At 42.9% G+C, this 16,134-nt stretch overlaps 1 protein-coding gene across 1 annotated transcript in view; it reads left to right on the forward strand.

Annotated features, from left to right (window-relative positions):
• Nucleotides 1-16,134, forward strand: part of HSD17B12 (hydroxysteroid 17-beta dehydrogenase 12) — a 153,131-nt gene that overhangs the window by 116,766 nt on the left and 20,231 nt on the right. The window contains exon 7 of the mRNA XM_049779793.1: nt 13,809-13,843. Within this exon, the coding sequence (XP_049635750.1) occupies nt 13,809-13,843 (35 nt within the window). The remainder of the gene's footprint in view (nt 1-13,808; nt 13,844-16,134) is intronic.

Genomic DNA, 16,134 nt, shown 5'->3' on the forward strand with positions numbered 1-16,134 from the left:
CAATCTCAGTTCCCAAGTGGTTCTCAAGTTACCTGGAGCCTGTCCTGGTGATGCTCCAAAAACTAGCAGAGAGAGCAGTTCAATGCTTGAATCCAACATTGTGGAGATTCTGGGGTTCAAAAGTGCTAAGAACCACCACCAGTCCCATCCCAGCAGTGACCAGGTCATGAGGTGCTATGGAATCTTCTGAACTCTGTCCTTAGCCCTGGTTTTATTGTTGAACAAACAAGGTTATTTTTGTTTGTTTGTTTGTTTGTTTTATCAATAGCAATATCATTTTTAGTCAGAATTTGTATGTTTTGCAGTTTTGCCTTTTTGAAATATGCCTGAATTGGATAATGTTGTTTAGGTCATCTTTATGGTACATTTTGCCAAACTCTTAACAATTATGATTATTGAGGCCAGAGCAATCGCATAGCAGATAGGGTGTTTTCCTTGCATAAAGTCAACCTGGGTTCAATCTCAGGCATCTCGAGCCTGCCAGAGTAATTTCTGAGCACAGAGCCTTAAGTGCTACCAGATGTGGCCCCAAAACAATAACAACAAAAAAGATTATTAAAACTATGTGCATCTGGGCTGAAATAATAGCACAGCAATAAGGTGTTTGCCTTGCACGTGGCCAACACAGGATAGACCCTGGTTAGAATCCCGGCATCCCATCTGGTCCCCCGAGCCTGCCAGGAATGACTTCTGAACACAGAGCCAAGAGGAGTGGCTTCTGAGTGCCACCAGGTGTGACCCCAAACCCAAAAACCGAAAAAAAAAAAAAACACCCCAAAACTATATGCATATGGCAACCAGCACAATAGCACAGCATGTAAGATATTTGCCTTCCATGTGGCTGAACTGGGACCAATCCTTGGCATCCCATATGATCCCCCAAGCACCCCCAGGAATGAGCCAGGAATAATTCCTGAGCACAGCTGGGTATGGCCCCAAAACAAAAACTAAACAAAAGTGTTTGTAATTTATTGTGATGTATTAATGATAAAAAATATATATTTAAAATTTGTCCTGCAGAATTGTTACATTAGCTACAAATAAACCGTTTGACTTTAGTTTCTCCAGCCTCCACCCGAGGCAGGTCCAAGTGATTCCCTAGTCCTTGTAGCACAGCAGACTTGTCTGGGCAGAAAGATGTTGGACTCCAACAGGGGGAGACCAATGGCATGCAGTGGTTTTTTAACAAAAGGCCGGAAAAGCCAGAACGTGTGATGAGCAGGAACACAAGTGCTATGCCAGAAGAAACTTCAGAAGAAGCAGACTGGGAAAGTGATGGACCTTTCTAAAAGACTTTTTTGGTGACAGGGAGATGCAGCCATCCATCATCGATGGTTGGTATTTTTATCTTACCTAGGCTGCCTATGTCACTCACCTTGATAAAGTTCTATGTCTGATGCTCACTGGGTTAGACTCACTCATGCTGCTGTGAGTGGCCTCATGCTTTAATATGATGAATGATGCTATTGTCCCTTCTTTGAGTTTGTTATGTGACTCGCAGTGGGGCTGCATTTTTAGTAACAGTGACTGTTTGGAGCCCTGGAAGAACTTAGAAGATGACGAAAATTAGTCTAGGTACTGAATCTTGCAGGGATTGATGGTGATTCGACAGCCAAGGGACAGAGGCACTAGTAAGTACACAGCAGTGAGTGTCGAGGGCTCAGGTATCTAAAAAAGCACACTCCGTCATCTCCGTTTCAGCTCACATGTTGCCCTCATGAGACAGCCTGAGACAGGGTGACTATCTAGAAGCCACCAGAATGGACTGGCCTCAGCTTGCACTTGTAACCTGAAAGGTTACCTCTAATTTGCAGGTATTTGCTGGGCAGGACTCCAGAGCTACACTCTGAGCATTGAATGACTTGGTTTCATGTTTCTTTAGGTCTGTTTACTCTACGTTCTGTAATATTAGGTAAACTATCAATAAAAACACCACCATTGAGGCTGGAGTAATATAGTAGGTATGATGCCTTGCACGTGTCCAACCCAGGTTTGACTCCCAGAATCCCATATAGTAGTGTCCTGAGCCCCCAAGAATAATTCTTGAGCATAGAGCCAGGAGTGGCCCCTGAGCATCACTCAGTGTGGCTCCAAAACAAACAAACAAACAAACAAACAAACACCACAGGGAGAGAATTCCTAGGGCCATTCTTACACTCTGCATACCAAAGCCCTGGGTTGGATGCCTGGCACCACAGGATCCGCTGAGCACCAAGCAAGGTGTTGCCCCCAGGACTGCCAAATGTGGCCCTAAACCAGAAAAATTCCCCACAGAACACACAAGTCCCACATTCCCATAGAGGAAAAATAAAAGTGGGATGTTCAAACCAAAGGTATTTGTTGATCATCTTAGGATAAAGTGGTGATCAAATCCAGGGGAATTCTAGGAAATTAAGAAACAATGGCGGGGGTTAGAGCTATGATGCAGTGGTAGGGTTTTTGCCTTGCATGCAGCTGACCCAGGATGGATCGCTGTTTGATCCCCTGGCATCCCATGTGGTCCCCCAAGCCAGGAGTGATTTCTGAGCTTGTGACCAGGAGTAACCCCTGAGCGTCACTGGGTGTGGCTCAAAAAATAAAGAAAAAGAAAAAGGAAGAAAGAAACAGTGGAATAGTGGGCTCATGAAAACAGATTTGAGAACCTGATTTCTGGGCCGGAACAATAGCACAACAGGTAGGCCATGTGCCTTGCATGCAGCCAACCTTGGTTGGATCCCCGACATCTGTGTGTTCCCCAAACACAGCCAGAAATGAACCTTCAGTGCCGAGCCAGGATTAACCTTTGAGCATCACCGGGAATGGCTCAAAAACCAAACCAAAGCCAAAACAAAACAACTTATCTTCCATCTTGAGATCACTTGTTTTAATGCTTGCCAGATTTGGAGTTGACTTCTTTAGGCCACCAGTTAGGATTGTATTTGGTTTTGTTTTTCAGTCAATTTTAGGACCTCGATATTCTCTATTTGGGGCTGGGGAAGTGATGCAGTTTTTGTCTGTGAAGCTGGGTTCAGTCCCCAGAACTGCCAGAAAAACCCCATAGGCAGAACCAGACTGATATTACAGTGGTTCATGCAGTTGACCTGAGTTCAGTTCCCACCCATGGGGTTCTCCAAGCACTTCCAGGACTAATTCTTTTTTTTTTTTTTTTAATTTATTTTGATTTTGGGCCACAGCCAGTGAAGCTCAGGGGTTACTCCTGGCTATGCACTCAGAAATCGTTCCTGGCTTTGGGGACCATATGGGATGCCAGAGATGGAACCCTGTCCGTCTCGTATCAGCCACATGCAAGGCAAATGCCCTACCGCTGCACCATCTCTCCAGCCCCCAGGACTAATTCTTGAGTTGGAGAGCCAGGAGTACTGTTCAACACTGCTGAGTGTAGCCCAAAGCCAAAAACTAAAGATCCTCCTAGGTTTCTCCAGTGAACATTGCCCCAAACATATATAGCCTGACCTGCCCGAGTCAGGGAACATTTTTTCTGACAGGACAGGATTGGTGTGGAAACACTCACTGACAACAGTTGGGCTTGTCCTCACCCAAATCATCTAGGAAAATTCCAGGTTCCTATTCTGATCCATGCAGGGTCTTCTGACATTGTAGAGCTGCGAATGAAAAGTTGGAGACATGACCTGAAGTAAAATATGTCAGCAACCTTTACTGAGTGTAAAGTATAGCACTGAGTTTTGTTTGCTTTGTGGTTTTGGAGGCCGCACCTGTCAGTGCTCAGGAGATATACCTAGCCTTTTATTTGTTGGTTTGGTTTTGGGGGCCAATTGTTGGGATCAGGACTTTACTCCTGGCTCTGCACTCAGGAATTACTCCTGGTGGTGCTTGGGGAAATATGTGGAACTCTGGGGACCAAACCCAGTTTGGCCATGTACAAGACAAATGTCCTACCCACTGTACTATCTTTCTGGCCCCTTGTTTGCTTTATTTGGGGATGGGAGTCATAAGCAGGATATCATAATATAGTTCTCTATCAAATGTTCAATTGATATGGGCATTTGAACCCATGTTGTGTTATCAGTGGTTGAAAAAACTTAGATTTAAAAAAAAAAGGAACATTTCATATAGAGATTATCTCACATAAACGGACCCTGGTTCTATTCCCGACATCCCTGATGGTCCCCCGAGCCTGCCAGGAGCAATTTCTGAGTACAGAGCCAGGAGTAACCTGTGAGCGCCACCAGGTGTGACCTAAAAACAAAAATGGAAGGAAGGAAGGAAGGAAGGAAGGAAGGAAGGAAGGAAGGAAGGAAGGAAGGAAGGAAGGAAGGAAGGAAGGAAGGAAGGAAGGAAGGAAGGGAGGGAGGGAGGGAGGGAAGGAGGGAGGGAGGGAGGGAAGGAGGGAGGGAAGGAAGGAGGGAGGGAGGGAGGGAAGGAGGGAGGGAAGGAAGGAAGAAGGGAGGGAGGGAGGGAAGGAGGGAGGGAGGGAGGGAGGGAGGGAGGGAGGGAGGGAGGGAGGGAGGGAGGGAGGGAGGGAGGAAAAGAGGAAAGAACATTTTAAACATGTTCGTGGAGTCAGGGAGAAGTGGAAGAGAGGGAAGAGTAGGAAAGGAGAGGAGAAGGGAAAATGTGAGAAAGAAAGTTAAATCTGGGGGCTGGAGCCATGCACAGTGGTAGGGCATTTACACACAGCTGACCCAGGACAGACCACGGTTTGATCCCCCGGCATTCCCTGTGGTCCCCCAAGCCAAGAATTCACCCCTCTTCATGGTGAGCTTCATATATCGTCTGAAGGTGAGAGGGTTAAATGTTTTTACTCCCTGGCACTACATATTCTGCTTCCCAAATACCACCAGGAGTCACTCTGAAATACAGCCAGGAATAGCCCCTGACCACCTTCAGGTGTGACCCAAGCATAACTGCTCCTACCATCCACCTCCCAAATCTGGAAATTCTAGTTCTTTGGTTACTAGAAACTCAGTGTTATGTATCCCTAGACGACCGAACTTAAATCAACTGTTGCTTTTCTTTATTTGGCCTTTGGGCCACACCCAGTGATGTTCAGGGGCTACTCCTGGTTTGTGCTCAGAGATTGTTCCTGTCAGCAGTTGGAACAGACTGTACTGGGGATTGATGTGGGCCTCTTGCATACAAAGCCTGTGCTCAACCTGTTGACTTCTCCTTCTGGCCCTGGTTGTACTTACACAGAAGCAGTTTGTGAGGCTTAGCTAATCTTCGGTCCTGCCAGCACAAGGGAGTAAAGGTATACCCCCTTATTGACAGCACTTTGGTTTATGATCTGGTTGTGCCTCCTAGTATATATTTTTTGTTATTGAATCAAGCACTGTTTTCTAAATAGGGCCAATTTCATTGCCAGATGTCTAGTCTTTGGAGGATGTATGAAAATAGGATTCAAGACCTGCCCTGCTCCATAGTAAGCAGTGATAATGAGAGTTGAATAGCAGCTGAGATGCTCAGGAGTCAATAAGTCTGGACCCTCCAGATGACTGTAGTTCCCTCTAATCCCTATTGCTTCTTTATTGCACTAATTTGTTACCTGGGGGCAAGGATATAGCTCAAGGATAGAAGGACCTGCCTTGCATGAATGAGGTCCTGCATTTAATCCTTACTGCTGGTCCACTTCCCCTAAACCTCATAATCTGTTGCCTACTTGGCATTTTCCATTTGTGGTAGTGACTCAAACTGAGGAATTGGTGGAGAAGATGATGATGGGATGACAGGCTCAGTCTACCCTTTTCATCCCCATGATTTTCGGAAATAAAACACTTGGAGGGTGAGGTCTTTGCTTTTGAAAAGCTAATTACCACTCCTACCCTCCTTAAATAGTGCTTTGCTACCTAGTCAATAGCGCTCTGCCCTGTCTACTGGTAGGGGCCAAGTGGACCGATCCATGGATGGATGGTGGGAGCTGGAATGCACCTTTGGTTTTTCTGAATGAGTTTGCCTCAGGCAGTACCAGTAGGGGGAGCCCTCCATTAATTTGGAAGTGAGAAGAAATCTTTTAGTAGTCTAGTTGTATTTAATTTAGGGATTTTGCTAGGAAATTAGCCCCTTGCCCTGCTCTGAGAATTCAAGTTGACAAATTAAGAAATTAATAAACTATAGAAAGAAGATAATCACCCTTATCTCTAATATCCAACGGCAGGCTTTCTTGATGAGGGCATTCCATATACTATGGGGAGTCTTGAGTCCATTTTGGATGCAGCTAAAATCAGGTTCCTGAAATTTTCCAAATGATGGGGTTCCATTAGTCCTTAGGGTCTTGTAGTAATCCAGCTTCAGATACAACTACAAAATGGTGGGTTTGCCCAGTTGTTTTCTGTCAAAAGTGTAAGCATTAGAATGGTTCTAAGGTTCTTTCCTGCTGAAAAGTAGATTGTAGGAAATATGCCTTATATCTGGATGAAAATTTCTTGGAGAACTTTTAAGCAGTTTTTTCCCCCCAATGTAACTTTGTTTCTGGGAAAATCAGAAATATGTAATAGAAATGTAATAGAAAATGTAATAGAAAGACTTTCCCTAAATTTGGGAAAACAGCATATGACACTAGAATTATTTTTGTTTTTATTTAGAATCTCTAAATTAATGACTTATTTAATCAGTGCTTTTTGTTTTCATGTAGCCCTCTATTCTAGAAACTTTTTTTTTCCTCATTTGGGATGTCCTTTTAATGTAGAACAACCCAGAATATGTCACAATCAAAAAAAAAAAAAACTTGTTAAGGTGTGGATCGGAGTTTCAGGTTAAGTAATATGGAGTCAGAGACAGTTGATCATGAAGTCTCTTAGCACAAAGATGTGTTCATCAATGAAGAGGGGACTCTGGAGCCAGAATGACAGAATGGCAGGTAGAGCATTTGCCTTGCACTCACTGGCCCAGGTTTGATCTCCAGTACCTTGTTGAGTCCTCCAAATCCTCCAGCAGTGATCTTACTGATGCTGAACACATAAAAGGGAAAAATCTAATTTATGGTGACTTCTTCTAGAAATAAGATGAACTGCAAGGCTTATCTAATTACAGAAGCCATGGGACGCCATTGCCAAAAATATGAGAAATATTTAGCATGCTAAGAAAGGAAGTCATTTCTAATCCCCACAGATGGCTACATTGCAGCAAAAAATTGTCAAGCATTTTTGAGTTAGGTATCTCAGCTAAATCCCCTAAAATACTATTTGTATCACTAACTGAGTTTCTTGTCTGTTTTTCAGCCACGATTTCCATAGCTGTAGTAATAAATAGCAGTACACTTCACTGTTGAAAGAGTATAGTTGATCTACCTCCAAAATGATTCTTTTTCCTTCCAAAAGTAATGCTAATCATAAAAGATCACATATAAGGTGATGTGATAGGTGCAATGAAAAACATATATGTATCTTTGATTTTAGGCTTCTGTGGCGAGGACAAATGGCAATCACTTAAATATCTAACTAGGAAACAATTCATTTTTCTGCAAGAATTTGAAGTTCGCATTTTGTAAAGGTGCTATTAAAGCAAATTTTATCTAATTTCAGGAAGAACTTGTACTTAATTAAAAAAGATATATTTTTAATTTGAAGGATTTGGGGACCATACCTGATAGTGCTGGGAATCTGTTGCTGACTCTGTGACCCTGGTGACCCCTGGTGGTGCTTAGGGAACTACACACTACTGGAATTAGAACTGGGATTGGCTCAATGTAAAGCAATTTACCTTCCGTGATGTCTCTTCTTTTTTGGGGCATGGGAGTAAACTCAAGGTTTACTCCTCTCTGTATTTAGAAGTCACTCCTAGAGGAGGCTTTGGGGACCTCATGTGGTACCAGGAATCAAACCAGCGTTGGCTACATGTAAGGCAGTACCCTATCCACTGCACTGTCTCTTGGACCTCTGAGAAAGAACTCAAGATGTGTGCTATATGCTTTTAGAAATAAACCTTAATATAGAGGTGGGGCCAGAGAGATAGCACAGCATTAGGGTGTTTGCCTTTCACGACCAGGACAGACCCGGGTTTGATCCCTGGCATCTCATATGGCACCCCCAAGCCTGCTAGGAGCAATTTCTGAGTGCAGAGCCAGGAGTAACCCCTGAGCACTGCTGGGCATGGCCCAAACTCTCCAGAACAGCAACAACAACAACAACAACAAAAAATAACACCTTAATATAGGGAAAAATAAATATAGAAACCAAGCTTACTACTACATTTTTCGTGTGTGTGTGTGTGTGTGTGTGTGTGTGTGTGTGTGTGTGTGTGTGTGCGCGCGTTGCTGAGAGTTGAACCCAGATCTCACACATGCAAGACAGACACTTTACTGCTAAGTTACATCCCTAGCTCTTGTCTAATATTTTTAATCACTGAATTACATATTATGATAAACTCATTTTAGCAATATCTTAAGAGGAACAAAAAAATTTCCTAGTGTAACAATTATCACCTGCAGATGTTCTAAAATTAGCATGTTAAGTTAACTCCAAAACAGCTTGTGAGCTGTGAAATTGAGTTCAGCTAGTCATTTCATAGAAATACTTGGTATATGATATAAATAGCCAGATATTGGAGATAACAACCAATGCATATAAAATAAGATGAGAGCTCTAATAGCTCCTTTGAAATATCCTGTGTCAGACTTGGCGTTAAAGAGAATGAAATTGTGTGTGCACATGGTGAAACCTCTCTGTTTACTCACATAATTTTAAGAATTATTTGTATAGATATACCCAAATAAAGGAAGCTTAAAGTTGAATTTAGTATGACCCATAATCTGATTAAAGGAGAAGATAATCTAAATCTAATGAAAGGATTAATCACTTTTATAAAAGCAAATTGATTTCACATAAACATTTCTCAGGTGGTTCAGTATTGCATAAAAGATGTTTCATTTCATGGCACAGAGAAATCATTTCAAGTTAAAATTTAAAAGGAGAAGCCAATAAATGAGACACTCCCACATGCACCCAAACTTAGGGGTGAGAATATTTTTATTGACAGATTCCCCCCCCCCCCATTCTGATTCTAGTTAACTCAGGGCTTTGGAGAAACTGAATAATAGCTTCTTTTCTCAAAACTTTGGGACCTCTTTATTATACATTAACTTAAGCAATGTGGTTTCCTGGTGAAATATGCTGAATAAATGTTTTCAAATTCTGCTACAAATGCATTTTTTTTTGTTTTTTTTTTTTTGTTTTCGTTTTTTGAGTTTTGGGCCACTCCTGGCAGCAGTGCTCAGAGGGTTACTCCTGGCTATAACTCAGAAATCCCTCCTGGCTCAGGTGACCATATGGGACACTGGGGATAGAACCTAGGTTCGTCCTGGGCAGCCGTGTGAAAGGCAAATGCCCTACCGCTGTCCTATCGCTCCAGCCCCTGGTGTATGTATTTGTACGATAAAAAGTCCATACCTGTTAATAGGCCTATTTTTCATAAGTTTGTATTAGTCTGATGTGGATATTGCATGACACACATACAGAATGCTGGTTTATTTTTTACTTGTTGTTATACTTCTTTCAGCAAGAAGGTTTTGTTTTTATTGTCATCAGCTTTACAATTTATATTGTAGTTTCTTGGAGTGGTTTTCCTTTGTGAATTCTGTTGCATTTAGGATTTTCTTTTACTTCTTTTGCTTGATGAACTCCCATAACTAAACATAGCTAATCATCAGTGACCTCTACCCTCCCTCTGTCTTATTCATAGCACTGTCAATTCATAGCAGTGTCTGATGAAAATGTGTTTATTTGTCAGTTTTGCTGAATTGGAGCTCTGCCACCCACCCATTCTGACTTGAGCACAGAGCAAGGCCTTGGCAGAACCGAAGAATGTCTCTTCATTATCTCTTGTTGCTCCAGGCTGTCAATTAACTTGCATAGAGCACTTTGAGAGTTGTTATCTCCTGGGTTTGATGAAGTGGCATCACATGTATTTTGTGATTCCAGTTCTATCTTATCCAGATAATTATTATAATGATGTTTTAAAAAAAAACAGCTTTACTGAGGGATAATTTACATTTCATAAATTTATCCATGTAAGTGTAAAAATCAGTGTTTTTTTAATGCATATTCTCAGAGTTAGGAATTTAGAACAATTCCAGAGGCCAGGAATGTGGCTCAGTGGTAAAGAATCTGACTTACATGTGTGTGAGTGACCCTGGGTTCAATCCATGTACTGGGGGGAAATAAATTTTCTATTTCCCCAAAGGAAGTTCTAGCTGGCTGAAGTATTTTTAAATATTGATGGAAACTTGTGAAGGAATTGAGCTGGGTGACTTCAAAATGTATCATGGTTTTTTATTCTTTTTTGGGTGGGGCCCCACATCCGTCTATGTTCAGGAGTTACTACTCATTTTCCACTCAGGAATTACTCCATGCAGACTCGGAATCAGATGTGATGTCAGGGATTGAATCCAGATCAGACATGTTAAGCAAGTGTCTTACCCACTATACTATCCCTCTGACCCCACAATCTCTTCATGGTACTATAGCTGTCCTACAAGAATCATACATGCTGACCAGAGGTATTCTGAGATCTAAATTGTATATATTACCTACACACTTTTGGTTTGGTTTGGGGCCATACCCAGCTGTACTCATTCTTTACTCTTATCTGTGTATTCTGAGATCACTCCTGGAAGAGGGACTATCTGGGGTGTCAGGGATCAAACCCAGGTCTGCCACATGCAAAGGCATATGCCCTACCTGCTATATTGTTAATAAGCCCCTATCTACATACCTTTTTAGAGATTCAGAATGCAATGGCTTGGAGTATAGGTGATGTCTTCATACATTACATAAGGACTCCACTGGGGAGGGAAGGACGCTGACTTGCCATACTGGTGGAAGGGCTGAAGTTGGAAATATGAACCCCTCCTAGGTACTCAGCCTATTTTCTACATTCAGTGCTGTCTTTTGTGCAGTTGCTGTGTGCTTCTCTGAAAAGACAAATCGTATAAACACATCTGCCATCATATTGTTTAATCTGAAAAGGACTGACTATGTTGAAAGGATAAACTCTGAAATCTGCCTTTCCTTTGATTTAGTTCCATACAAAATTTGGTTTGAGATCCCAGTGGGAACATTTTGAATTTGGGTCAGGCAAACGGAGAAAAGAGCAGAAATAAGACTGTGTTTTTTAAAATTGTAAAGTGTTGAGGCCACTCGACTAGCAACATAATTTCTGATTGAGTTTGCTCCGGGGATTGTTTCTTTTTTAAGTCTTAGAATGTTAACATCAGTTGGCCTTTATCAACACAAATGGTCAATTATATTAGAATTCTGGGTTTGGCTGCTGTAACACCAATCTGGTCGTGACTTCAACAAAATTGAAATTCATTTCTTTCTCAAATAAAAAGCTAGTTAGGTAGTCAAAGTTCGATGTTGTAGGTCCCAAAATCTTAGAGTTTTGCCTCTTTATTTCATTGTTCTGCAGCTGGAACAATGAGGATCTAAGGGAACTAACTGCAGGTTTAAGCAAACCGTTTTGTTAGGGTCCCTCCATCGCATCTGTACTATAAAGAGCAAAGACAGGTTGAGGGGAAAATATGTCTTTTTATTTTTATTTTTATTTTCACTTGGGTAAGGCACATGGGCCACATGCCATGCTGTGCTCAAAATTTTCACCTGTCTCTGCTCAGGGATCACTGAGTGATGCACAGGGAACAACTGGGGTTTTCCCCTCTCCAAAGAGAAAATTTGGAAATTTTGTGTACTACTTCAGCTTCCTTCTTTATAAATACAACTCAACCTAAAGGCCAGAAGCACTGTGAGAAAGATGTGAAAAATAGAGAGTTGGGGAAGTAAGATGGAAGGAGGCTTTTTAACCAGCAGAAACATCTATTATTACCTAAGAAAGTTGTCAAGATTATTGGGGCAGGGGGGGGGGGGCTGGAGCAATAATGTGAGAAAGATGTGAAAAATAGAGAGTTGGGGAAGTAAGATGGAAGGAGGCTTTTTAACCAGCAGAAACATCTATTATTACCTAAGAAAGTTGTCAAGATTATTGGGGCGGGGGGGGGGGGCTGGAGCAATAATACAGTGGGTAGGGCACTTGCCTTGCATGTGGCCAATCCAGGTTCAGTCTTGGCATCCCACATGGTCCCAAGAGTAATTTTGTTTGTTTGTTTGTTTGTTTTTGGGTCACACCTGGCAGTGTTCAGAGGTTACTCCTGGCTCTACACTCAGCAATCGCCCCTGGCAGACTCTGGGGACCATATGGGATGCTGGGATTCAAACCACAGTCCTTCTGCATGCAAGGCAAATGCCTTACCTTCATGCTATCTCTCCGGCCCTAAGAGTAATTCTTCCCAAGAGTAATTCTTGAGTTTAGAGTCAGGAGTAACTCCTAAGTATTTTTGGGTGTGGCCCAAACAAACAAAAGCTAAAAAAAAAAATGTCAGCATTAAGAATATTAGAGCTCAGTGGACAGTCTTTGCTTGATTTGCCTTATTCTCTGAGGGATTGGCCATGAAAAATATAGTAGTTTTCAGTTTTCAGTAGAAAGGTGAGCAAGATCCAGAGTGCTTTAGGCAAAATTCATATGATCTCTTCTTTTTCCTTTTACCAGAAAAATAGGCAAATCCAGGCTTGGCATCTCAGTTGGGAGCTCCACTGTGTCAATTCTATCCTGAAAAATCAAGATGCCTTTGCTTTTCTTACACTGTCTTTAGGAGGAAAAGGAAAAAAGTGCTTATCATTGTCTTTAAGATGAAAAAGGTACATTCCCTGTGCTTGGCATGCTTGCCTACTTTTCAGCAATAAAGCTGCATTTGTTTCTTTAATAACTGATGAGATTAAGGAGCCAAGAACTCCTGTTCTTGAGGCCAGAAAAATAGTACAGGGGTTGAGGTACTTGCTTTACCTGCTGCAGACTCCAGTTCAATCCCTGGCATGGCAAATACTGTCACGAGTGATCCCTAAGCACAGAACCAGAAGTCATACCAGAGCACCAATGGCTAAAAGCCAAAGGAAACCCTAGTTCCTTTTGAGATATGGGGCTTGGGCCACACTAGGCTGTGCTAAGGGGCTGTTCTGAGCTCTGTGCTCTGGCTGTGGTTTGGGGGATCACATCCTGGCAGGGACTCAAAAGGAGGGACTGGGGAGTGGTTTCACAGGATGTCAGACTATTGGGTCTTTTCCCTTGTCCTGTCTTTCTGGACCAAGAATTTCTGTTCAAACTTTAGTACTTAACTAGGAAGCAGCTTGAACTAAGCCAGTGCGTGTCTTAACTCTTCACAACCTATAAGTTTTAGGGGGGGATGTCTAGAATGTGGCATCTTATTGTTTAATCTATATTTAGTCAACAGTTATGATACCCTTAGAAAACAAAGGTGGCTTTCATTGTTGAGTTCTGGAAATAACTGATAAACTTACTTTAAAGATATTTCCTCACAAATTGCTAAACCAACAAGAGAAATGGATATTAAGATACACTTATCATTTCCCAACATGGTACTTTATGGGGTTCTTCAGATGGGCTTTTTTTTTATGAAAGGAAAACATCATTGGAAAAAGTCTAAAAACATCTTTGTAGATAAGCTATTTCCTATGACAACATAGCCCTTTTCTACTCATGCACTTTGAAAAACCAGTGCCAGCACTACAAATGTTGAATTCTTTCAGTTCTGTGTACCAGTGTTCCCTTTCAGCCAAGCCTCATTTGATCCAAGTTCACCCAGGTATTCCTCGTTAGCCGTAGTACCTTCCTTGGATTCCTTTTTACGCACCCTTAACACAGCCAAAGGGTCTAAAAGGGTCTCCAGTGAGTCCATTGGGTGGTGAGTGGTTTTCTGATTGCCCCTATCCTGTGTGGATGGAGCCTCCTCACTGTCTGGTTATGCCATCCTCAACTATCACCCATGTTTTGTTTTTCTCTTGCAGATGACACAGTTGGTGCTGCCTGGCATGGTAGAAAGGTGAGTCACAAGCTCACACACAGTGGAGAGGAACAGAGTTCATGACTATTTATAGGGAAGATCCTTTCTTTGAAAAATTCATTTAAGTGACTAATGAACCTGGTCTCCCTGTCTTAGTGGCAAAGTCATGTGCCTGGCAGAGTCACACGGGGGGAGCGTGAGTCATCAGCAGTGGAGGCCTTTTGCACTCAATTCCCTTTTTATTTCTCTCTCCAGGGTTGTGGGGGTTCCTTTAGATCAGGATTAAAAAGTCTGCGTGAGTCACCGTCACAAACTCAATTGCCTGCTATTCTGAGGGGGTGGAGAGAGTTCCTGGGATATTCCCGGGAAGACCTTTTTACCGCTGCCTGCTCCCAGACAGCCCAAACCAGGGGAGCCCCGGCCAAAAATTTGCCCCAGCTGTTACCTATCTTCCGGTGGTCCACTTTTTTACTGGAGAAAGGCTGCACGAGGAATTTCGGTGGGTTCCAAAGGGATGAAAAGATGACAGTTTCTTCTAGACCAGTGATAAGTCTATAAGATTTCATGAAACAAAAACCAAAACCAGTGAGAGGCCAGAAAGGTAGGGCAGTGGATAGGGTGCTTGCCTTGCATGCAGCTGGCCCAAGTTTAAAGCCCTGGGATCCCATTTGGTCCCACCAACAGTGATACCTGAGTACAGAGCCAGGAGTAAGCCCTGAGCACCACCAGATGTGCCCCCCCCCCAAACAAAAAAGTTAGATCCTCTGAAAGCCTCCTGGTTTATGCCTCTTAAGTATTGTCACATGCACGTTCTGTATGACACCTTCCTCCTGAGCCTACTATGGGCTGCCCTTTGCACCACCCTGTATACCACCCCAAGTGGTGCTTCTCCCGTGGCTGCTTTCCTTCCTTTTCATCAGCCTTGCGTCCCCATTGAGTATAGCAAAGACCTTTCTAAAGAGCCTTTGTTGCCGCCTCGACTCTCACAGATTCTACCTGTGATGTATGAGATTTTCCAAACCTTCTGGAACAGTAGCCTACGGCTAACTGGTTATCACCAAACAAGTAGCTATAATCAAACTAAGGTATTATGACCATAGAGGTAGACAGTGCATAATTACATTAGTGGGCACAACTTGCTTTTTTCCACTTCCCTGGAATTATAAACATTGTGTACAGCTGGAGCCCGAAGGTGGTTTCCATAGCAACCGTGGGGAAGCTAAAAATAGCCTCTTTCATACTGTATTGCTTAAGGTGGAATTATGACATGTTATGGTGCTGCAGGGCAGGCAGCGGCAAATGTTTGCAAACTTTCTCCCACAATGCAGTATCTGTATTGCATCTGGAAACCCTGTAATATGTTTGAATGGCTGGTTCTAATTATATACCCCACATCTGTGTCTCAGGATTCTTTCCTGACACACGGCTCTGTTTTGATATATTTTGGGGGTCTTGAGAGAAGGAGAGAGATAACTATCCATTGCAGCACCCTTCAGGCTTTTCTGCCTTAAAGCAGTGTTGCTCCAGGAGAATATTGTGTCCCTGGGAAGAAACGGCCTTGAGGAAGGTTGGTGGTGGGAATCTCTTGCACAACCACCCTCGGCTACCATCCAGATGCCATTTAGGTTTGACCCCATGCCCCTGATCTCCCCCACTGCACTGGGTGGTGATGGCTAGGGGCCAAGGGCAGGCAGGAATCAATTATTCCCTCTCACTAAAACACACTGTGTTATTTCTTTTTTTTTTTTTTTTTTTTGGTTTTTTGGGCCACACCCGTTTGACGCTCAGGGGTTACTCCTGGTTATGTGCTCAGAAATCGCCCCTGGCTTGGGGGGACCATATGGGACGCCGGGGGATCGAACCGCGGTCCTTCCTTGGCTAGCGCTTGCAAGGCAGACACCTTACCTCCAGCGCCACCTACCCGGCCCCACACTGTGTTATTTCTAGAGAGCAATGCACAAAGATACCATCCTGGCTGATAACCCAGGGGGCATTTACAGGGAAAAGAAGAACTTGCCCCCCCCCCCCAATTTCTTTTCTCAAATTCAGATGACAATTAAGGAGACTCTTTGGAATAGGAATTTCACAGGTCAGAGAGAATCCTGCTAGAAAGCAAAGCTTGTGGAACGTTAGTAATGCAAAGCACCAGCTTGCCTAGGGTTCGGTGCGTTTAATGTTTGGCTTGTGGGAGGCTAGTAATTAACGAGACTGTTTATGCAAAAGGGTGTTTCCTTATCAGACACAGTGTTTTCTTTGTTTCTGCAGTATTTTAGTCCTAGCAGCTTCTCAATAAGGTGCACCACTTGTATGGCTGTTAGCAAGTAATCAGT

This window comes from Suncus etruscus, chromosome 9 (genome assembly GCF_024139225.1).
Source record: "Suncus etruscus isolate mSunEtr1 chromosome 9, mSunEtr1.pri.cur, whole genome shotgun sequence".
NCBI classification, from domain to species: domain Eukaryota; kingdom Metazoa; phylum Chordata; class Mammalia; order Eulipotyphla; family Soricidae; genus Suncus; species Suncus etruscus.